This window comes from Zingiber officinale, chromosome 9B, assembly GCF_018446385.1.
Source record: "Zingiber officinale cultivar Zhangliang chromosome 9B, Zo_v1.1, whole genome shotgun sequence".
NCBI classification, from domain to species: Eukaryota; Viridiplantae; Streptophyta; class Magnoliopsida; order Zingiberales; family Zingiberaceae; genus Zingiber; species Zingiber officinale.
In genome coordinates, this window is record NC_056003.1 from 105,595,034 (window position 1) to 105,618,395 (window position 23,362).

Genomic DNA, 23,362 nt, shown 5'->3' on the forward strand with positions numbered 1-23,362 from the left:
CCTTTGACCGTCAGACATTATTTTATTTACACATAATACACTTATTGTGAAAGAGACTTATGAAACATCATTCTTAATGGAGAAGATAAAACATGTTATGGCTAGATGAGATGGTCAGGTAGAGAGAGAGGGTCGCAGTGTTAGAGAGAGAACTCAGAAGAACTCTAATAGTGATACGAGGGAAAGACTGAAATCCAATAACAAAATAAAGTTTATAGAAACGGGAAGAAAAAGAGTGCATCAAATCTAAAAAATAGGCACAAACAAGATCATATAATTTTGCCGCATTCTGAATAACCAGGAAGGAGCAGAGGCCATTTTCAGGATCAGAATAAGTTATCAACGGAAACAGGGCAAAGAGAAAAAAAAAATGAAAAACCAAAGTTGGTTGTTCGAGATGCAATTACCTCTTCATAGTTCAATGGAAAAGCCACATTTGTATTAACCCACTGTTTATCGAATAGTTTATCCATTCATCTCTGCATAGGGTATAGATCAAGGTCTGGATTCTTAGCTATATCATTAAACTTGGTGTTCAGCATTCGGGTTATTTCTTCACTCCCATTGTTCACTTTTGTTTTGATTTTTTTGTCCCATAAAACCTGCCAATTAACATAATAGCATGGGATGACTTGTCAAGTATATATACTAAAATGAATAAATAGACATTTAAATAGAAAGCACACGAGCACGATGTATTTTTGGACATAGCTTGAGCTAGCAAGCTCATATAGTCCCTAATACATTCGGCTCCATTAAGACAATTAGGTTCAGTTCATGGTTCTTCAGTGCCACAAGGAAAAAAAAGATCATCCAAAGTGCTCATCATTCTCCATTGTCCTCTCCCATATTGGTTTCACAGACTGCAGATGCAGCGGCGAACATATAATCAATATTTTCACAAATAGACAGTATAGTAACGAGAGTCACTGTGAAACTGATGACCTTCTGATTCTATAGTCCTTTGAGCTTCAAGAATGGAATACATCTTGATGCTCAAGGACATGCATATAAAATGTATAGGTGATACCTTGCACATTCTGTAGGAAATTTTGTCTTGTCTTTTGTAATAAAATTGCAGAAAATGTTATGCAATAGTCTAAGAAATTTGAGTGACCCAAGAATAATATGTTGAAAGTCATTATCCAAAATATTAGGTTGAAAAAAAAAGATTTGCAGCTAAATACTCCATGGTGGAACGGACAAATTATAATGACAATGTTGATGATGATAATTGGTTACCAAAAGCTCCTTGCTAAAGACATGACTTCAAATAGGCAGCAAAATTTCCACTCGACATTATAATCATGTAAAGGTAAGTCTCTTATAGGTTCAGGTCTGAAAAAATGAATATGCTCAGCTTGAGAATTCATATTTCGTAAGGACCATTAGTGCTCAGCTAATTGAACTGGTTCCATTACAATCTCCCACTTCTCTGTTTCAGTTTGCCAGCTTTGGAGACCAATTTTTACTCGTTTGCAGTAAAAAAGGGGAGACAAGATCCCAAGATGAAAGGAGGTAGGCAGTGGAACTAAAACTAGGAAGCACAATTGATCAAGTATCTGAATAGGGCAAATAAACAGAACAATTAGATAGAATCAAACAAGTAATTGGACAAGATCTAAAAATGTGAAAATATTGATGACTGCAAATGAGCATAAGATGGATAAAGGAAAAGTGATTAAAGTGGCCAAATAATTTTAAAATGACCATGTAGCAATGTTGGCAAAATCTTTTTATGGTCAATTTTGAATCTAAATATATACATGCATTTTAGCAGACTATTAAAGTCCACCCATACTTTCAAAACCATCAAATTATTATAAAATGGTTGTGTAATAGTTTTGATCAAAACTGCTATATATGACCTTTTTTGCTCAATTTTAAATCTAAATATATAGATGCATAATGACTCACCATATAGTGGTTTTGACCCAACGTTATATGACTATTTTCTCTCTGATGAAGTGGCAATATGTTTTACCTTCTCATGAAACCCAGGATCTGAGGCTATATGCATGGCAGCTTTATTACCAAAGTTAAGCTTCATTCGCCCTATTAAGGAGTATCTTATCTTGGTCATTAGACATTTGACCAAAATGAGCTCACATGTTTTTAAGGCCATGACTATATTCTACCTCATTGAACCTTCCCACCTCTATTTGCTTCTTACTTTTCTAGAAAATGCGATTATTGTTAGAGTGTATATTAAAAGCTTAGCTTTTGGTATAAACATTTATCTAGAAATAAGAATCACATTGGTCAAATATTTACATTTATGATAAATGAAGTTGTTCAATTAATTTATATTGTAGATAACATGGTGTGTGGTGTCACACACAGAGGATCATGTTATCAGTACCTTATAAATTATAAACAGTAGCTCACGACCATAATGGAAAGGAACAAACCATTGGAAGGTCATAGTGTAATTAGGTATTAGTTTATCTTAACTATATAATTACACTAGTACACTTAGAGTGTATTGAGTAGGACCATTAGAGGTCGTTTCTTTTATATTGACTTTATAAAGAAACAAAGACCTCAGTTATTATGGAAGTGTGTGCTCTTAATCCTAATATAATAACAAGCACATATATTTGATATTTATTTCTTTAATTTATCAATGGGTGAGATTTAGTTCGATGAATCAATAAGCCCGATAAGTTGGGAAATGATATCACTTATAGTGTGTGTTGTTGATTATAGAAGGAAACTGTGTCCTAGTGATCTAGGTTGAGAATGCCCCCAAGAGGAGCTCATAAGGATTGTCATGTTAAACCCTGCAGGTGGACTTAGTCCGACATGACGATGAAGTTGAGTGGTACTACTCTTGGAGCTAGATATTAATTAAGTGAGTTGTCAGTAACTTACTTAATTAGTGGACATTTGTTATCTTAAACACAGGGAGACTAACACACTCATGATAAGAAGGAGCCCAAAATGTAATTTGGGATTGGTGCGATAGTTCAATAATAGTTCTCTAGTGGAATGAATTATTATTGATAAAATTAAGTTGTGTGTTCGGGGCGAGCACGGGATGCTTAATTTTATCGGGAGACCAAAACCAATTCCTCCTCTCGGTCCCTATCGTAGCCTCTTAATTATAGAGTACTATACCCACCTATACCCACCTTCTTACCCATCCTATAGGGGTCGACCAAGCTAGCTTGGAGACCAAGCTAGGGCCGACCAAAGGCATGGTTCATGGGTTCATATTAAAATAAAAAAGAATTTTAATTTTAAAAATTTTCTTATGTGGATAATATAATTTAAAAGAGAGTTTAAAAATTTAAATCCTTCCTTTTATAAGATTCTACAAAAGATTAAGAGAAGAGTTAAAATCTCTTTCCTTATTTGTAGATTAAAAGGTTGATTTTAATTTTGGTAAAAACTTTCCTTTTAATTATATTCATGATTTAAAAGAAAGTTTGAAAATTAAAATTTCTCTGTTATTAGTTTCTATAAAAGATTAAGAAAAGTTTTAATATCTTTCCTTATTTGTAAATTGAAAGGAGATTTTAATTTTAGAGATAACTTTCCTTTTGGAAATTATCCACATGTTTAAAAGAAAGATTTTAATTTATAAAATTTCTTTTTATTAACCAATCATGAAGAGATTAAAATTATTGGAGAAATTTTTATAAATTTCTAGAAACAAATTAGGAAGTTTTAATTAAAACTCTCCTTGTTTTGAGGAGAAGAGTGGCCGGCCATTATAATTTGAAAAGAGAAAATTATTTTAATTAAATAAATTTTCCTTTTCAATGGCAAAAGAATTAGTTTTATTAAATTTTCCTTATTTGCCAAGACCAAGGATTATAAAAGAGGGGGTAGAGGAGGCTTCAAGGCGAACGACTCTATTCTATTTTTCCTCTCTTTTCTCTTTGGATGTGGCCGACCCTTTCTTTCCTCTCCTCTCCTTTGTGTGGCCGAAACCTTCTCATGGTGGAGATATCTTTGGTGGCCGGATCTAAGAAGGAGAAGAAGGAGAGAAAAGAAGCCTCTTTTCTAGCATCCCTTGGAGCATGGTGGTGGTGGCCGAACCTCTTCATCCTAGGAGAAGTTTTGATGGCCGAAACTTGTAAGGAAGAAGAAGGTGCTTGGTGGTTCTCATCTCGGAAGATCGTTGCCCACACAACGTCCGAGGTTAGAAGAGGAATACGGTAGAAGATCAAGAGGTCTTTCTAAAAGGTATAACTAGTAATTTTTGTTTCCGCATCATACTAGTTATTTTTGGAAATAATACTAAATACAAGAGGCATACGATTCTAGAGTTTCGAATTTGTTTTCGATATAGTGTTCTTTTGTTTTTCTTTCCCTTGTGATTTGATTGTTCTTTTCGGTTAACCTAAAGTTATTTTAGGAAATTAAATATTAGCTTTCCATAAAAGGTTTTGTCTAGTCGGTGGTGGTTGCTCCCATATCCAAGAAGGCCATGTACCTCGCCACGTCAGTCTTGGGAACCAATTATGGAAATTAATATTTAATGGAATTAATAACTTAAGGTGACTTGGGTCAAACGTGTTAAGTTCCGCAGGAGATCCAAGTCAAAACCTAAAAGAACAAATAGATTAAGTTTTGGATCAAACGTGTTAAGTTCCGCAGGCGATCCAAAATTTAATTTAAAAGAACACATGGTAGCTAGGAAAAGGTTCAGACCTTTGTATAAAATTTTTGTACAGTGGAACCTCTAGGCTTTCCGAGTAGCAACCAACAATTGGTATCAGAGCTAGGGTTTTGCCTCTGTGTATTTGGTATTAGTTTAATTATGCACATGTCATACATAATTTAGGCAGGTTAATAGTAGGATGTGCTAACTTTGTGGATGCAGGATCCAACTATTATGGCTTTTAGTTATTATGTGTGATTGGACCTTGGACATGTCAAGGGCTTTATATGTGTGTGCGTGATTGTATTAAAATACAGCAGTCGTATTTAGTTTTATTAGGATTTTATTTTGATCTAGATACGTATATTCCTTTTATGGAATATAGGATCGAAATGTAAAATTCTATTTATGTCATGGATCGAATCTTGCAAGGTGAATCTAAGGACCAGAGGCACAGCGAACTAGGAGCAAGATGGATCGACAGCTAGACCCGGTAGCGCCAAATATGGCAGTAACTTGGGATGACAACACACGGAGGATAACTAGAGATAAAAGCCATAATAGTTGAAAATTAGATTTTCTATTTATTGCTTTTATATTGTCTGTGCGTGTTAGTATACGTGACTAGTAGGCTAGCATAGTTAAAATTCCTCATTTATAAATAACTAAGTGGGAGGGATTTTAAATAAATCCACGGTCTCCATTCTTTGGTTTGTAAGTGATGCAAACAAGCTTGGCGTTGACTCTGAGTGCCTTCCTCCATAACGGATGAGCTTGTTTGTGGATCACTGGAAAACTTCCATTTTGGACGACTATAGGAAGTTAATTAAGGGCGTGTGATCTTCCCAACGGAAGGCGTAATCTTATTAATGGACTTAGTGTCAAGTAATGGTATACACTTAGACACATCTAATAGTATCCTCTCCATCTGAGTCGCTATTATTTGTGTGACTAAATGAAACCAACTATTAATTTTCGTAAAACTAGGTTGACAAGATAATAAAATTAAAGGGTTAAAACCCTCTTACAAATGATTGATTTTGTATACGTCCACACTAACGTGGCATACAAAATTAACAGTGTTGAAATAATTTTATTTATCGTAAAGATACGTTGACAAGATAGTTAATGGGTAAAACCTCCTTTACAAATGTTGAATTTGTATACGTCCACACTAACGTGGCATGCAAAATTCACGGTGTTTGAGGTGTTGGTGAATTTAAATAATATTGTTTGAGGAATCAATATTTTATTTTAAATTCAAAAGTTTTGACTAAAGATGATCAACTATTAATTTTATTCGTCATAAAGTAAAGTTGACGAGATAATAAAATTAATGGATAAAATCTCCTTTTTGATTTTGTATACGTCCACACTATCGTGGCATACAAAATTCATGGGGATTTTAAAGAATTGATCTTGACCAAATATTTTTGTGATTCTTAGGATTTAAAATGTTTGTCAATCCCCTAGTTGTTATACTATAGAAAAGACTTAATAGTCCCAATTGTAATGATTGGAAATAGGACTTGGACATTAAGGCAGACTGTCTTCTTAGAACTAAGAACAATATAGGTGTATTTAATTCATTAGTTGAAACATGTTTAGTGGTGTTATCTACCAGAACCTGGAGTGTAGATACAGATGCCATCAATTATGTCCGCAATTCATTGCAAAATCCGACAACTAAATGAAAATTAAAACACCGTCCACATGGGCACTTCTTGTAAAAATGGTAGCTGTTGCAGTGGGAGATGTTTATCTTTTGATAAGAATAAAACATGGATTTTTGAGTAATTGTCTTTACGCACCAAGTTTAGAAAGAACTAGTTTTCAGTTTCTAAACTATTCAAAGAACTTGATATTCGCCTCTTTAAATAAGTTGTTATTAAGAAAAGAGAAGTTATCCGTTCTGGTACGTTGGTTGGCAATTTATAAATCCAATAACTCCCACGATGCAACAAATGGAAATTAGTAACACATCTTCTAATTTTAAGAGAAAGCAACCTTCGGAAATGAACCATTAATATCTTTGGCATCTAAGGCTAGGTTATATTAACTTGAGTAGGATTCATTGGTGGTGATGAACTTTGGGTTCGTTGGTAGTAGAAATCTTTCCAACCTGTGAGTCTTACTTGGAAGGAAAAATAACCAAGAAGCTTTTAAGTTTAAGGGGTATGGAGTCGAAGATATATTGGAATTGGTTCATTCTGATTTGTGAAGACCTTTGACTATCCAGGCAAGAGGTAGTATCGAATATTTCGTCTATTTTATAGACAACTATTCAAGATACAAATAAATTTACTTAATGTCCGCAAAACTAAGTACTTTGATTAGTTCAAATAGTATGTGATGCTGAGAAATGTTAAAGTAAAAGTCACTATGGTTAGAACATGACGAGTACCTCTTGGGAGAATTTGGGAGTCACTTATCGAAGTAGGATTCAATTCCAACTAATCGCACTGGTACACCCCAGAATGGTGTAGAAAAGGAAGGTATAGGACTCTTATGGAAATAAGTAGATTGATGAGTTATTACCAAAATCATTTTAGGATATACTCTGGGGAGTGAATATAGTACCTTCCAAAGTCGAACTCTCTACTCATATAGATTTGCTGAGTCTATTTTGAAGCATATTCGGGTAGTCCAGACATATCTCAAGAGAGACAATGATAAGTTGGACGAGAATTCACTTGTTTATGGGTTATCCTGAGAAATGAAAGTAGGTTTATAGTCTTAAAAATCGAGAAGGTCGTTGTTAGCATCAATGACCGTTTTTAGAAAAGGACATGTAATAAACCACGTGCCCATAAGAAAATTTGTTCTTAAGGAAATAATAAAAGATACGTCTAATCTAGTGTACCAGATGAGATACCACAAGGAATCGCAACACGTATCACAAATGATACACAATTACTAGAAAGTGTCTTGTCATAGTGGGAGGTTGTTAGACAACCTAAAAGATTCAGTGTTTTGGGAGAGTTTTGGACTCGATCCCTAGAGGACGTGAACACGATCTCCGGACATACGATGAAGCACTCCAAGATAAAGATCAATATCTTGGCAAAGAGTAATGAATAACATAATTAGAATATATGTATTCTAATAAAATCTGAAGCTTGTAGAACCACCAAATGGTGTAAAAGCCTTTGGGTATAAAAGGTCTATAATAGGAAAAGAGGATGAGCAGGAAGGTAGAAACTTTCAAAGAAGGCTAGATGAAAAGGAAACTTTTTCATCGTAGCTATCTTAAGTCTATCCGGATACTTTTATCTATTGGTAATGGACAAGATAACATCCCTTAATGGAAGTCTTGAAGAAAGCATCCATATAAAGCAACCGAAGTTCGTTGCAAAGAGCTAAGAGTATCTTGTAAGCTCAATCGATCATTGATCTGAAACTTCAGTCTTGGAACATCCGGTTTATCAAAGTAATCCGGACTATGGATTTATTGAGTAAGCGGATAAGTCTTGTGTATACAAAAGGTGTGATGGAAGCGTGATGGTATTTCTTGATTATCGTAGATAACATTTTGGTAGTTGAAACAATATCAAAATGTTGTCGAAAGTAAGAGGGTAGTCCAAATAATTCGATATAAAGGACTTGGGAGAATGTATATATTTTGAGATCAAAGGATCGCAAGAAAAATATACTTATCCTAAGCTTGATACATCGAAAAATCCTTGCTCGTTTAAGCATGCAAACTCTGAAAGGTTTCTTACCTTTTAAGCGTGGAGTGTCTTTATCTAAAGAGATGTCTCCGACATCAAAGGAGATTGAGGACGTATAGGCGATTCTTTATGCTTGGCGATTAGACAACCTAATGTATCTATGCGAGATCGTAAATCTGTTTTGTCGAGGCATAGTTAGCGAGATATCAAGTAATCTGACATTGGACATGATAAAGCGTATATTAAAGTACCTTAGAGGAACTAGAGATTATATGCTAGCTTACAAGGCAATTAATTTAGTCCTTGTGGGTTGCATGGATTTTGACTTCCAATCGGAGGGAGAATAATAAGTCGACCTCGGGGTTTTGTGTTTACTTTAGAGGTAAAGTCATAACTATGGAAGAGTGATAAGCGTAGGTGTTTTTCGGACTCCACCTTTAGTATATGATAAGCCTCCGAGATAGCCATAAAAGTTGAATGACTCGATAACCTCAAGATAGACTTAGATATGATTTACGGTTTGTCCAAAGATTATTACAATTTATTGTAATAATATTGGTCAAGATAGCAAACTTGAAGAAACCATAAGTCTATAAAGTAAGAAAACACAATAGGCAAGTACCACCCAATACGAGAAATCGTATAAGCGAGGAGAAGTTGTTGCCGCTATATTACATCGGATGATAACCTAAGGTCCTTAAGGCGAGAGCTTTTAAAGGCGTGGGAATCGGATGTATGGCAGAAGATGTACAGTCTTTTAGTATAAGTGGGAGATTGTTAGAGTGTATACTAAAAGCCTAACTTTTGGTATAAACATTTATCTAGAAATAAGAATCACATTGATCAAATATTTACATTTATGATAAATGAAGTTGTTCAATTAATTTATATTGTAGATAACATGGTGTGTGGTGTCACACACAGAGGATCATGTTATCAGTACCTTATAAATTATAAACAGTAGCTCACGACCATAATGGAAAGGAACAAATCATTGGAAGGTCGTAGTGTAATTAGGTATTAGTTTATCTTAACTATATAATTACACTAGTACACGTAGAGTGTATTGAGTAGGACCATTAGAGGTCGTTTCTTTTATATTGACTTTATAAAGAAACAAAGACCTCAGTTATTATGGAAGTGTGTGCTCTTAATCCTAATATAATAACACGTATATTTGATATTTATTTCTTTAATTTATCGATGGGTGAGGTTTGGTTCGATGAATCAATAAGCGATAAGTTGGGAAATGATATCACTTATAGTCGTGTTGTTGATTATAGAAGGAGTCTCTAGTGATCTAGGTTGAGAATGCCCCAAGAGGAGCTCATAAGGATTGTCATGTTAAACCCTGCAGGTGGACTTAGTCCGACATGACGATGAAGTTGAGTGGTACTACTCTTGGAGCTAGATATTAATTAAGTGAGTTGTCAAGAACTTACTTAATTAGTGGACATTGTTATCTTAAACACAGGGAGACTAAACACTCATGATAAGAAGGAGCCCAAATGTAATTTGGGATTGGTGCGGTAGTTCAATAATAGTTCTTTAGTGGAATGAATTATTATTGATAAAATTAAGTTGTCGGGGCGAACACGGGATGCTTAATTTTATCGGAGACCAAAACCAATTCCTCCTCTCGGTCCCTATCGTAGCCTCTTAATTATGTAGTACTATACCCACCTATACCCACCTTCTTACCCATCCCATAGGGGCCGACCAAGCTAGCTTGGAGACCAAGCTAGGGCCGGCCAATGTTTGGTTCATGGGTGCTTCAAAATAAAAAGAAATTTTAATTTTAAAATTTCCTTATGTGGATAACATGATTTAAGAGAGAGTTTAAAATTTAAACCTTTCCTTTTATAAGATTCTACAAAAGATTAAGAGAAGAGTTAAAATCTCTTTCCTTATTTGTAGATTAAAAGGTTGATTTTAATTTTGGTAAAATCTTTCCTTTTAAATATGTTCATGATTTAAAAGAAAGTTTAAAAATTAAAAATTCTTTTTTATTAGTTTCTACAAAAGATTAAGAAAAGATTTAATATCTTTCCTTATTTGTAAATTGAAAGGAGATTTTAATTTTTAGAGATAACTTTCCTTTTTGGAAATTATCCACATGTTTAAAAGAAAGATTTTAATTTATAAAATTTCTTTTTATTAACCAATCATGAAGAGATTAAAATTATTGGAGAAATTTTTATAAATTTCTAGAAACAAATTAGGAAGTTTTAATTTTTGTTTTAATTAAAACTCTCCTTGTTTTGGGGAAAGAGGTGGCCGGCCAAATAAATTGAAAAGAGAAAATTATTTTAATTAAATAAATTTTCCTTTTCAATGGCAAAAGAATTAAGGAAGTTTTTATTAAATTTTCCTTATTTGCCAAGACCAAGGATTATAAAAGAGGGGGTAGAGGAGGCTTCAAGGCGAACGACTCTATTCTATTTTTCCTCTCTTTTCTCTTTGGATGTGGCCGACCCTTTCTTTCCTCTCCTCTCCTTTGTGTGGCCGAAACCTTCTCATGGTGGAGATATCTTTGGTGGCCGGATCTAAGAAGGAGAAGAAGGAGAGAAAAGAAGCCTCTTTTCTAGCATCCCTTGGAGCATGGTGGTGGTGGCCGAACCTCTTCATCCTAGGAGAAGTTTTGATGGCCGAAACTTGTAAGGAAGAAGAAGGTGCTTGGTGGTTCTCATCTCGGAAGATCGTTGCCCACACAACGTCCGAGGTTAGAAGAGGAATACGGTAGAAGATCAAGAGGTCTTTCTAAAAGGTATAACTAGTAATTTTTGTTTCGCATCATACTAGTTATTTTTGGAAATAATACTAAATACAAGAGGCATACGATTCTAGAGTTTCGAATTTGTTTTCGATATAGTGTTCTTTTGTTTTTCTTTCCCTTGTGATTTGATTGTTCTTTTCGGTTAACCTAAAGTTATTTTAGGAAATTAAATATTAGCTTTCTATAAAAGGTTTTGTCTAGTCGGTGGTGGTTGCTCCCATATCCAAGAAGGCCATGTGCCTCGCCACGTCAGTACTGGGAACCAATTATGGAAATTAATATTTAATGGAATTAATAACTTAAGGTGACTTGGGTCGAACGTGTTAAGTTCCGCAGGAGATCCAAGTCAAAACCTAAAAGAATAAATAGATTAAGTTTTGGATCAAACGTGTTAAGTTCCGCAGGCGATCCAAAATTTAATTTAAAAGAACACATGGTAGCTAGGAAAAGGTTCAGACCTTTGTACAAAATTTTTGTACAGTGGAACCTCTAGGTTTTCCGAGTAGCAACCAACAATTATCTCCTAAGATGACACAATCACCACATATAGATCGTCTATCTATATGGAGTCTGCTCAATTTGAAGATGATCTCAATCACTATATATGATATTTTTCCCTAGGACATTCTTCAAATAGTGGAAAATACTCATAGCTACTACCCAATGGTCACGACATCGCTCTCTAGAAATTGGATGATAAATTTGGTGACCATGAGATAATTTAGTTCTTGTACTAGCTTCCTATATTTGCTTGGTTAGTCAATGGCTTCTTATATTCAGTTACATCAAATGTCTTTATTTGATTTTTTGAAAAAAAAATGATGTTTTATAATTTGCACAGAATTGTTCTAAGACTTGTATGCAAATGATGGAAACATCTTTTGCATGATCATGCATGAAGGGTGTCCTTAAGTGATCATGCTTGAAGGATTTATTCACTCGATCATACATGAAGGGTGCCCTCGCATAAATTTTATCCTCCTAATTTCAACTCATTCTAGTCCATCCCACTTTGGTCTCCCTTCAATTAACTTCTTCAAGGTTCAAGCTTCCGTGAGTAGTAAGTAGGCTTTTTTATTCATTTTGCTTTGACCATAACAGTTATAGTTTCAGAGCTGTTTGGCCACTTACACCACAAGATGAATCAGTTTGACAAAGAAAATTTGAACAAAAATAGAGAAACACTCAAAGAAAGATAAACCTGATTAACCCCAAAAGAAAGATAAATCTTGAAAAATGTGCATCAATTGCTGAGCCACCGTAAAATCACAACCGAAAACATTACCAATTCTCGACCTTGGAACTTGCTGAATGGCTATACCTTCTTGCTGGACTAGTTGATTTTAAAAAAAAAAAGAAAGAAAAAAGACTCGGGACAAAGTTGGTACCATGACATTCATACTAGACCTCAAAGGTGAACGGAAGCAACTTTTAAAAGTGTAGTTGTTTGGTGGTAGTCAGACACTTCGACCAATAAATGGCATCGATCTCTCGGAGGATGCATTAATCAAATTTTGAAAACTATTCAAGGGAGATTAGTTTTTTTTGTTATTAACATTAATCACTTAAGGGAATTACAATCCATGAATATGTCATTGTTCACTATTATTTCATAGCTATATACAGGAAGTAAAATTTTCAGATAAAGTGATTATATTCTGTTGGTGTAACCGAAAATTATTTTCGGACGCAACAATTGGTGGCAGAATAAAGAATGCAAGTAACACTGAGTTGGGATCAAGATCGCACCTTGGAAGAGGAGGAGGAGCAGAAGAATCGCCCGACAACGAGTCAAAAAGCCGATGCTGACCAGAACAAGCGAAGCGATCCGAGACCTCTAGTCCCTCCGGGCAAGAAAAATCAAAGGGCAAGCCCTAGCTTTCCAGAGAAAGCCGACGACGGCCATCAAAGTGACGGCACAGAGCTCTGTCGCCGCCAGGCTGACGAATGCCGACGTCCGGGGGGACGATTCCACCACGGCACCGGCCATCGGACACTGATCTGAGGACAGAGAACAGGTATCGCATCCGTCAGCGGTGACGTAACGCTCTCCGTGATATCAGCCGCGAGGTAAAGCGTTATCTTGTGATACTGATACAAGGATCGTGTCTGAAATTTGGGTGTGTGATGCCGATGCCACAAAAGCCGAGGGGAAATCAGGGCCGTACGTGTGGCAGCGCTTCTATCATAGAGACCGTGTAATATTTCTGTTTTATAATAATAAATTTTAGTGAGTTTCGCGAAAGTTCTCTTCATGGTCTGCCGGTTGACCCGTCCAATTGGTGCAATGGCCATACCCATACGCGCGACTCTGCCGCGTCCGGTGCCCGCTGCGACTAACCTTCGTCCCTTCGTCTCGCTTCACCTGCGCTTCTCCCAATCGCCCGCCGTCCGCTCCCTCGTCCGAGGCTACCGCGTCTTAAGAGCGCGCTTGTCCGTCCGCAGCATGGGTTCTTCTCCCTCCTCCCAGAGGCCCGATAAAGTCCAAGGTCAGCAAAAGCCCTCAACTCCTCTTTGCCTTATTCGGTTATTCCCTTCCTCCATGGACTAGACCCTCCTCCGGTCGCTGCTACACTGTGATTCGTGATTCTTTCCGTTAATTGATGATATGATGCTGGGATATGCTTGATTTTCCTTTTAATCAATTTATGTGATGGATTTCTCCTCCTATAAGTGTGGATTAATTGTCCTTTTTATTGAATCGCGATAACAATGATCCTTCTCTCTGTTCTGAGTAGAGTACTATTAGTAAGGATCAATTTTTACCAGTTTAATGAGGAAAACCAAAAAAAAAAAAAATTGTGTTCTAAAAAATTCAAACGAAAACCATTTTGCTTCCATTTGAAACCAAATCGAAAATTTTATTTTGGTTCGGTTTGGAACTGTTAATTAAAAATAAATAAAGAGAAACAACAAAAATTTATTAAAAAACAAGTTTCCAAATCGTAATCCTAGTAAGCTTAATAATGAAGAGTGTTATAATTTGAGGTTTATGATAATTACCGAATATAAAAAGTAATAACAATAAGGAACTATAATAATTAACATAGTAATTTAACTGTATATGTACATGTGCGTGTACATAATCTTATAAAAACCTTAATGGTTTGTTTCGGTTTTAACAATTTGCAGAAGTTCAAATTAAAACCGACGATTGTAACTAGTATTTAAACTGAACCAAACTGATAAACCCAATTTTTATTTTTTTTTGTTTTGATCGGTTGGTTTTTGGTTTTACATGCCTACCCCTAGCTATTATGCTGAATGTTAGTAGTAGTTGTTATGTGATTGAATAAATAATATAACTGGTGTTAAAATTTCCTTAGTAAATGAACTTCCATTAGTTGATATGCATTTAAACATTTACAAAATTAGGTTGGATTAACCCATGTTGTGGAGGCATATTAAGCCAAATTATGATCTATTTAGTGGATTTTGGATAAGGTAAAATTGGTGAGCCAGTGATTTGGGCTTGTATGGGTAGAGACATTATTCTCTATACATACATGATGAATGATCCCCTCTTCCACCGAAGAAGCTTGGTCTTCACACTGTTTTCTCACCTTGTTGAAGGTCAAAAAGAGGAAGATTAACCTAAAAGGACAAAGATCAATGTGAAGGGTGACTTCTCATTTTCGTATCACTGACATATAACTCTAAGCTGATCTAGTGTATTTATTGTTTAAGGTCATGTATTAAAATCCAAAATCCTTGTTGAATTATCTTACATAGCTAGATTCTTTTACAATTGTGATTGAACTCTCTTACAACAGAGCTATAATACTCAAACTTAGATCATTTGTTTGCTTCAAAGATTTCCTTTGTGATGCTTAACTATATGAGATCATGTGAATAGAATGAGTATTTTTGTACTTTCTGAATACAAATGGAAATTTGGTACTATCATGGAAATCCTTTCTTTCATACTCAATTTACCCTGTACATCCCATGAGCACCAAATTTTTTTTTTCGATTTGAAATTTTTTGTGTGCTTAATACTATAACATAACTCCTAAATCCTATTGGCATAATCGGGACCTTAAAAAATCAGTGTTTCGTTGATTGTGAGCGCCACCCACCATTGTTGTTCGGTAACAAGTTCATATATATATAAGGCTTTGATAGCTAGCTTGGGCGCCCACAGTAGGCGACTGCTGCCCACCGTGGGTGCCTCTCACATGCGGAGGCGCCTCCCATGTGAGCGCACACCTCCTCCTCCTCCTCCTCTCTCTCTATCTCTCTCTCTCTCTCTCTATATATATATATATATAAAAGTCCTCTCGGGGCGGTCTAGTGGCTAGCGCATGAGGTGCTGCCACCATAAGGTATGAGATTCGAATCTCGGTATAGTCGAGGTAAATGCCTCCCTCATGTGTCAGCCACTATTCCAAAAGCTAGTAGCCACCCGTGATTTACCTCCTTCGTGTTGATCTTGGGGCGGGTTGCCGGGGGCACTGGGGCCGAGTGTAGTCGCCTTTTGCCACCACTATATATATATGGTGTATGGGTAGAAGGGGTTAAATAAAATTTGTGTATCAGCAGGTCGTCTCATTGTGTTATAGATAAAGTAGGGATTGATGGTGCATGTGCATGTGATATAAATAGGTAAATGGTCAAGCTTCTGTTCAGAAGCCATTTTCCTTATAGATTTTGAGTTGAATGCTGAACTCCTTGCTGAATAATTTGCAGAATCAATAAATGTTAATCCTGCCTCATTGAGTGATGAAGAGTGGAAGAAGCGATTGACAAGTGAACAATACTACATTACTCGTCAGAAGGGTACTGAGAGGGCTTTCACTGGGTATTATCTACGTTGGTTGATTGCCTTTTATCTTTCTGAAATTTGCTCTATGTGTCTATTGATGGTGATATTGGTATGTTTGTTGGTCAGGGAATACTGGAACACTAAAACCCCTGGAACCTACCACTGCATATGCTGTGATAAACCGTTGTTTGAGTAAGGATTGTGTTTTAGAAACTCAGTCAAACAGATTCATTTTGATATTTTGCTAAAAAGACATTTTGCCTCCATTTTCCAGATCAACTACGAAATTTGACAGTGGAACTGGCTGGCCATCCTACTATGAACCAATCAGCAACAATGTGAAATCCAAGTTGGACATGTCAATCATTTTCATGCCCAGGACAGAAGTTCTTTGTGCTGCATGTGATGCTCATCTCGGTCATGTTTTTGAAGATGGGCCACCACCTACCGGAAAGCGATATTGTATCAACAGGTACAGCTTCCATCCCTCCTTTTTCAAATAGCATGGTGAGTAGCTGACACCTGATTGTCATTCGATAAATGGATACTTTTGATTTTGATTTTCAGTGCTACCCTAAAGCTGAAGCCCAAGTAGCATGGCACTGAGGATCTGTTACAGTTTCACAGTCGAATATAGATGATTATCCTTGTCGAGGAATTATATTAAATATCTTCTTGTGCCTCTTCTGTACGTGACTTCAACTTTACTATAATAACTAGCAACTGATTGGAGACTCAGCCCTGATGTGAATTCCTGAGATAGCCTTTTGTCTAGGTTTTCCCTCAACATTCTTGATTTACAGATCCAATTGGTTTCTTCCTGTCGTTAGATTTGCCACGATGTTATAATGATTTTAATAGCAATAGTGTTCTAAGACAATCAGATTATAATTAGATAATTACTGTTATATACTTGCATCTTAAATTAATGAGATTACTTGTTTTATTAGTGGTCTTATTATTTCATGTGATTGGTTGATTATAAAAGATCCCTTTTATTGATAAATTAACAAAGATGTGAGATAACACATGGTGATGTTGAAATCTAGCCTTGATCATGGTGAGCTTGAATAGGATATCAATTTTACGATAGGATCATTGTGAGCTATATTTTTGCTATATGATAGTTATAAGCGATCACATATGTATAGACATGATTATGTTTAGGCACATATATTGTGAACATTATTTAGTGGTTGTTTAAATTGTAATTATTAAGACAATCATATTTGTTTGAAAAAAATATAGTATTCATATGCTACATATTCATTATATTAATACCTCCGTTTTTACTAACATACATCTGCATTGATTTGAATGTTAACACACTCACATTCATATTTATTTTTATTTTATATTAAATAAATAAATATAATTTAAATTAGTGTTGTTTATGTAAAAATAAAATTTATTATAAATTTGAAATGGAGTACACCATGCAAAAAAATCACACGGGTATAAAATTAAAAATAATATATAAATTAAACGTTTCAAAATATAAAATACTAATTCATATATTGTTGTTATATTATGTCTAAATATGGTCAACTAAGTTGACACAAAGTTGGTGATACATTTAATGGTCACGTAGTTCAGAATTTCTTTTAAGATAATCATGAAGTTCTCGATTGAGTTTTGGATGAGTTGTGTGAGTTTGTCATCTTCATTATCATATCAATTTGTCACATGACCACTTTATCTTCAATAATTATGTTGTGTAAAATAATTTATATTAACATGATATGTTTTAATTTTTTTCTATACTAATAATGAGTTGACCTCTAACAATTGTCCATCGAGATTGGAGCACCTCAAATGTCCATTCAATATCTTTTTTTGTAGCCTTTTGTCTTTCCTTAAATAACATCCTCTTGGGATCCTCCGAGCAAGGAAGAGCGTTCATGAAGGTAGGTCATTTCAGATATATTTCATCTATTATATAATACTCCTTTGTATATTGAGTGTCGTTCATCGTGAAATTAATTTTTGGGACATTTCTTTGTAAAACGTTATTGGATATGATTCGCACAGCACGTTAATATCATTGTGTGAATCGGTGACCCCAATGAATGCATGTCATATACACAAGTTTTGAGACGTGATCGTTTCAAGCATGATTGTTGTTGACCCATGACCTCTTATAAACAGTCCTTTCCAAACAATTGGATAATTTTTTCATTCCAATGCATACAATCAAGACTGCCCAACATGCATGCCAGAGAAGTCATATCTCTCATCATATATTTAAAGAAGACGTTGAATATCATCAACATTTAGTCTTTTCAAGTATCGATCATCAAATAGTTCAACTACATATTTACAGAACTTGAAAAGACACATGATAACAGTTGATTCAACCATACGTAATATGTATGTACTCATCAAGATGATTGGCAGGAACTCCATAAGCAAATTAATGAATCCCAATTATGTATTTTTATAGTGGTAACAAACCTTTTATTCTCGCAGTAGCATCTCTATGTTGAAAATGTAATGAACGATTCTCAAGTGTATTCACTATCTAAAGGAATAACTGTTTTCACATTCGAAATCGTCTTCAAAATATTTGATTTTGATGCACTAGATTTGTGGAGAAATAATCATTGGCAAGCCTCGTGTGCCTAACTTCACGATTTATTTGGATAAACTTTCTTCTTCATCACATCTCATTATTACTTTGATATGTTTCAAGAATTTTTTGACTTTATTGAAGTATCAATAACATTAGTTCTTCTCCTGGATCATAACTTTGGTCATCAAGTTCAATTTGGACCTCGTTTTTACTTGTGGTGTTGGTGCTAGAGCTGGAGGTGGAGTTGTTGGAATTTTGAGACATTTTGGAGGAAACAAAATTAAGAATGTGTTTGACAAATGTTATGTTTTTAGAATGAACAATTGCATAACACAATCTGTCTATATATATTTGTTTTGTCATGCAATGACTAGTTTCCAACCTCTATTTTACAACAACTACTTGTCAACGACTATATTATATTAATTGAAATTTTCAGTAAATGACAAGATAATTACATTAATTAAAAATTATATTAATTAAAAATGGAATAATACTTCAAATTAAAGGTTGAGTTCACATTTTAGATATTCCAACTTTGCCTAATCTTCTGACATAGGTGTTCATGAAAGATAAGTTGTTCCTCTATCATTTACGAAATATCTTTAGAAAGGATTCTGTATTCCTTCATCCTAAGTTGGTGATTTTTAGCTTCAAATTTGGCTAAGACAACTTTTGCTTTCATTTCCTCTATTTTGAGTTGTTTTTGTTTGCTTGTATATTCAGTCAACTTTGTACATATTGTTGTAGTTTACTATCATATCCTCCATGACTAATTTGGTTGTCTTTCCCCTTTCCTTTTGCTATCTTCTGACCCATTGGACGAGTGTCTTTTTTTCGTTTAGGTCTATATCTAGACTCACATCCTTTCTGTAAAAAAGGTCATACGCTAACCCCGAATGCTCCATATAGCCAACCCCACAGCTATCTATAGAGAGGTAAATTAGGAAACTGAGTAGACTGTCACATAAGAGGGTATTTATGTCAGCTTTTCCAGGAATCAACCCTTGCCCTTTTTTACAAATCTATCATGTGGTGACCAACTCGGCTATCCTTAGGGGTTCTAGACTCGCATCTTTGTTTAGACGAGGTGTTGCTTGCCCCTGACTTCGAGATCCTTGCTTTCTTCATGTCAACAAGGTGATCAGTGGACTGTGGAATAAGCATTGGATGGTCTTTGACAATTCTCCATACATGCTTGAGATTAAAAGCAATGCAATTATTTTTCTCGTGATATTTTTCATATGCAAGTCGCAATATATCCTCATCACTGTGACCGCTTTGATACGCATTGTAAACACTATTATAATTTGCGTTGAAACGATATACCTTCTTTTCGATTATATTGTGCTAGTGTGACCATATTATACTTGCACTTTTGTTTGGTGAACTTACGAGATGATTCTCATTGTAGTAGCTTACAACACGCCTCAAAAAGCATTTGCCTTTTGATCATTGCCAATGATTGGGTCATCGCTAATGGTGACAATAGATCTCGCTAATACCTCATCTTCAACCTTTTTCCAGGTTGATCGCTTTCTCCTACCCTCAGTGACTGAATCCGCCTTTTCCAAATTTGCGACATCAATTGGGGGTTCACTTTTGTAGAGTTGAGTCTTCGGGACAGAAGTCGGTGTTGCCGGTTCTTTCCCCATTGGAGATGTAGAGGTAGACCCGACCCAAGCACGTAATGGGGTCTACTGGTTGGTTGCCCGTTGACCCGGTTCACCGGGCCGAACCGGAACCAACTCTGCAAGTTGCCGGGCTGATTCCGGTTCCTTAAGTGCAAAATCGACAACTGCCGGTTTAGCCCTCCAGTTCAACCGATTTTTTTTCTTATTGGAAACTGACGGTTCCTAGTTGTTGGAAACTGGAGATTCCTAGCCGTTGAGGGAGAGGTGGGAGGTTTTTTGGGTATTTTTTTAACAGTTAAGATCATTTGACTATTTTTATCAATGACTATGATTTAGTGCCCGCTATTATTCAAACGCTATAAATAGAGAGTTCATTTCATCTTTTTCATACACATCTTCTCTACTCTTAATCTCAATTTCGTATTCTCTATACATTCTCATCTTCATTTTTACGCACTTTCGTTTTCAATTTTCAATTACAATGGAAGGAGACCGTGGAGGTGCATCATCTCAAGAAAGAAGAATTATAGTGGATTGCCTAACAGTGCGATCAAGGATCGCGAGTCTTAGAGTAGGAGTCGATGTAAGCTCCGAACCAAGTAACTAACTTGTGTCATCTGTATTGCTTTTTCCGTTGCCGCTTTGATATTCATTTTATGAATCGATACAAAAAGAAAATATTTTTAACGAGCGATATTCAATCCCCCCCTCTATTACTCCCTATTGATCTTTCACCTCAAAAAAGATTGTTAGCTTATATGATTTGTTTGGTTCAAGTTATTATTTATAACCTTGGTTATATGATTACTTGGTAATCACATAGTTTATAGAGAATAAAACATAACTCAATGTTGTTTGGTTCAACCTACGTAATATAATAAAAACTTATTTATTTGAAGGTTTTAATGTATAATCTGATTTAATATTTTACTATATTACTCTCCGTTACAAAACTAACTATACAAATTAATTTTTACTTTTAACTTTATTATTTATTTTTTTGAACTTTTACTTTTCTCCTTTTTTTTTTTTTTTTTTTTTAGTTTTTTAAACTTTTTTTTACATTTTTTTATTGGTTTTGTTTTTTTTAAAGGTTTTTCTCTTTTGTTTTTGTTAGGTTTTTAAAATAAAATATCACATATTTTCATTTTTATTTAATTTTATAATTTAAAATAAAATTTTTGTTATAAAAAAATTTTAGGGGTATTTTTGGTTAAAAAATTTTGTTAGTCCCGGAATTAAAAAAAACCTCATTTTTTTAAAGTTTTCTGATTCCGGGTTGCATACTCCTTTTGTTGACGTGTTGAGCATGGATCATGACTCGAGAATCGCCGATTACCTAAATCAAATAGAGTTTTTGTTGATAACCTTAGATGGATAATTAAGGTTATCAAGGATAATTTTCAACCAAACACACTCATAGAGTTTTTGATGAATCACATAATGCTCATAACATCGCACAATTATTATGTTTAATTTTAGAAGAATATGAATTAACTAGTAAATATTTTCAATATCATTAGTAATGCAAGTTCTAATATCGCTTGTATAGATGATCTAAAATTTGTTTGTCAATCTATTATTGGTGGTTTATTTTTTTCATATTCGTTGTGTATGCCTTGTTTTAAATTTTTATGTTCAAGATGGATTAAAAATTTTAGAAAATTATATTAAACCAATTAAACTCCGCCCATGATGACCAGTCATGGTCGGTCCCAAGCCCAGATAAAGGAGGAGGGTTGCGTTAGGTTGCCAGCCAGCGTCAAACTATGGCAAAATTTCATGAATGAATCCATTAAACTATTGTGCTAATGCTAGGTTGTTCCCCGGAAGGAACGCGTTGCAGGGTCCGACTGTAACGTCTCGGCAAGGACCGCTACATCTCCAGAACTAGAGTGTAGTGATAAATATGCAAGAGTTCGCGTTACAGGGTCCGACTGTAACGTCTCAGCAAGGACCGCTACATCTCCATGAGAACTTGGGTGTAGTGTTAAATAGGCAAGAGTTCTCACACCATAGGTTAGATAAGAACAAATATGATAGGAAAACTAATAATCTAAGATTTGGAACATGAAATATAGGAACTCTCACTGGTAAATCAATGGAGGTAGTAGATATGATGATTAGGAGAAAAATTAATATTTTATGTGTACAAGAGACAAAATGGACAGGTGAGAAGGCAAAGATGATAGAAAACTCGGGTTTTAAAGTAAAACAAGAAATGGAGTGGGTATTATTGTAGATAGTTTGTTAAAGGATGAAGTTGTAGGAGTAGTTAGAAAAGGGGATAGAATTATAACTCTTAAGATAATAGTGGCGAAAGAAACTATGAACATAATTAGCGTATATGCACCACAAGTAGGATTAGATGAAGCTACCAAATTAAGGTTTTGGGAGGACTTAGATGAAATATTACAAAATATTCCACCAAATGAAAGGATTTTAATAGGAGGTGATCTAAATGGTCATGTCGGAGTGAAAAATGAGGAATATGAGAGAGTACATGGGAGTTATGGGTTTGGAACGAGAAATGAGGAAGGGAAAACTATATTAGATTTTGCGATAGCATATGACCTTATATTAGCTAATACATTTTTTAAGAAAAGAGAAAAACACTTAGTCACATTCAAAAGTGGGAATAATAAATCGCAAATTGACTTTCTTATGGTTAGGAAGAAGGATAGAAAGATTTGTAAAGATTGCAAAGTCATCCCTGGAGAAAGCTTAACTACCCAACATAGGGTAGTAGTGTTGGATATACGCCTCAAACATAGTATCAATAGAAAGAAAATATATACAATTCCTATAATTAAGTGGTGGAAGTTAAAGGATGGGAAACAACATATATTTAAGGAGAAGGTAGAAGTACAAACATTAGGTGAAATATACGATGACTCTAATACAACATGGGATAAGATGATATCAAAGTTGAAAATAGTAGCTAAGAGTGTACTCGGTGAGTCAAAGGGACATGCACTACTAAGTAAAGAATCTTGGTGGTGGAATGAGAAAGTACAAGAGAAAGTGAGGGAAAAACGAATAGCTTATAAGGAATTATATATTTGTAAGAACGAGGAAAATTTAAAAAAATATACAATAGCCAAGAAAGAAGCTAAGAAAGTAGTGAGTGAAGCAAAAAATGAAACTTTTGAACGGTTATATCAAAAATTGGATACAAAAGAAGGGGAAAAAGATATTTATAGAATAGCTAAAGCGAGAGAAAGAAAAACAAGAGATCTTAGCCAAATAAAATGTATTAAAGATGAATGTAATAGGGTATTAGTAAGCGATGAAGAAATAAAAGAGCGGTGGAAGAGGTATTTTCATCAACT

At 34.9% G+C, this 23,362-nt stretch overlaps 1 protein-coding gene and 1 long non-coding RNA gene across 2 annotated transcripts; one reads left to right on the top strand and one right to left on the bottom strand.

The window, feature by feature from the left end:
• Window positions 1-388: 388 nt before the first annotated feature.
• On the bottom strand, window positions 389-13,151 carry LOC122024392. Its single transcript, XR_006123413.1, has 2 exons — window positions 12,809-13,151; window positions 389-602 (listed from the first exon to the last, which is right to left on the bottom strand). It is a non-coding gene; the product is annotated as an uncharacterized LOC122024392 (long non-coding RNA).
• Window positions 13,152-13,305: 154 nt separating this feature from the next.
• LOC122025582 (peptide methionine sulfoxide reductase B1, chloroplastic-like) lies at window positions 13,306-16,773 on the top strand. The gene is made up of 5 exons (XM_042584413.1): window positions 13,306-13,548; window positions 15,749-15,860; window positions 15,951-16,016; window positions 16,099-16,296; window positions 16,392-16,773. The coding sequence occupies exons 1-5, from the start codon at window positions 13,314-13,316 to the stop codon at window positions 16,417-16,419; spliced, it is 639 nt and encodes a 212-aa protein (XP_042440347.1). The 5' UTR covers window positions 13,306-13,313; the 3' UTR covers window positions 16,420-16,773.
• The last annotated feature ends 6,589 nt before the right edge of the window (window positions 16,774-23,362 follow it).

Coding starts and splice junctions, on each gene's coding strand:
- LOC122025582 (XM_042584413.1), top strand. CDS start 13,314: ATGGTCTGCCGGTTGACCCGTCCAATTGGTGCAATGGCCATACCCATA. Junction 13,549..15,748: donor GAGGCCCGATAAAGTCCAAG/GTCAGCAAAAGC, acceptor AATAATTTGCAG/AATCAATAAATGTTAATCCT. Junction 15,861..15,950: donor ACTGAGAGGGCTTTCACTGG/GTATTATCTACG, acceptor TTTGTTGGTCAG/GGAATACTGGAACACTAAAA.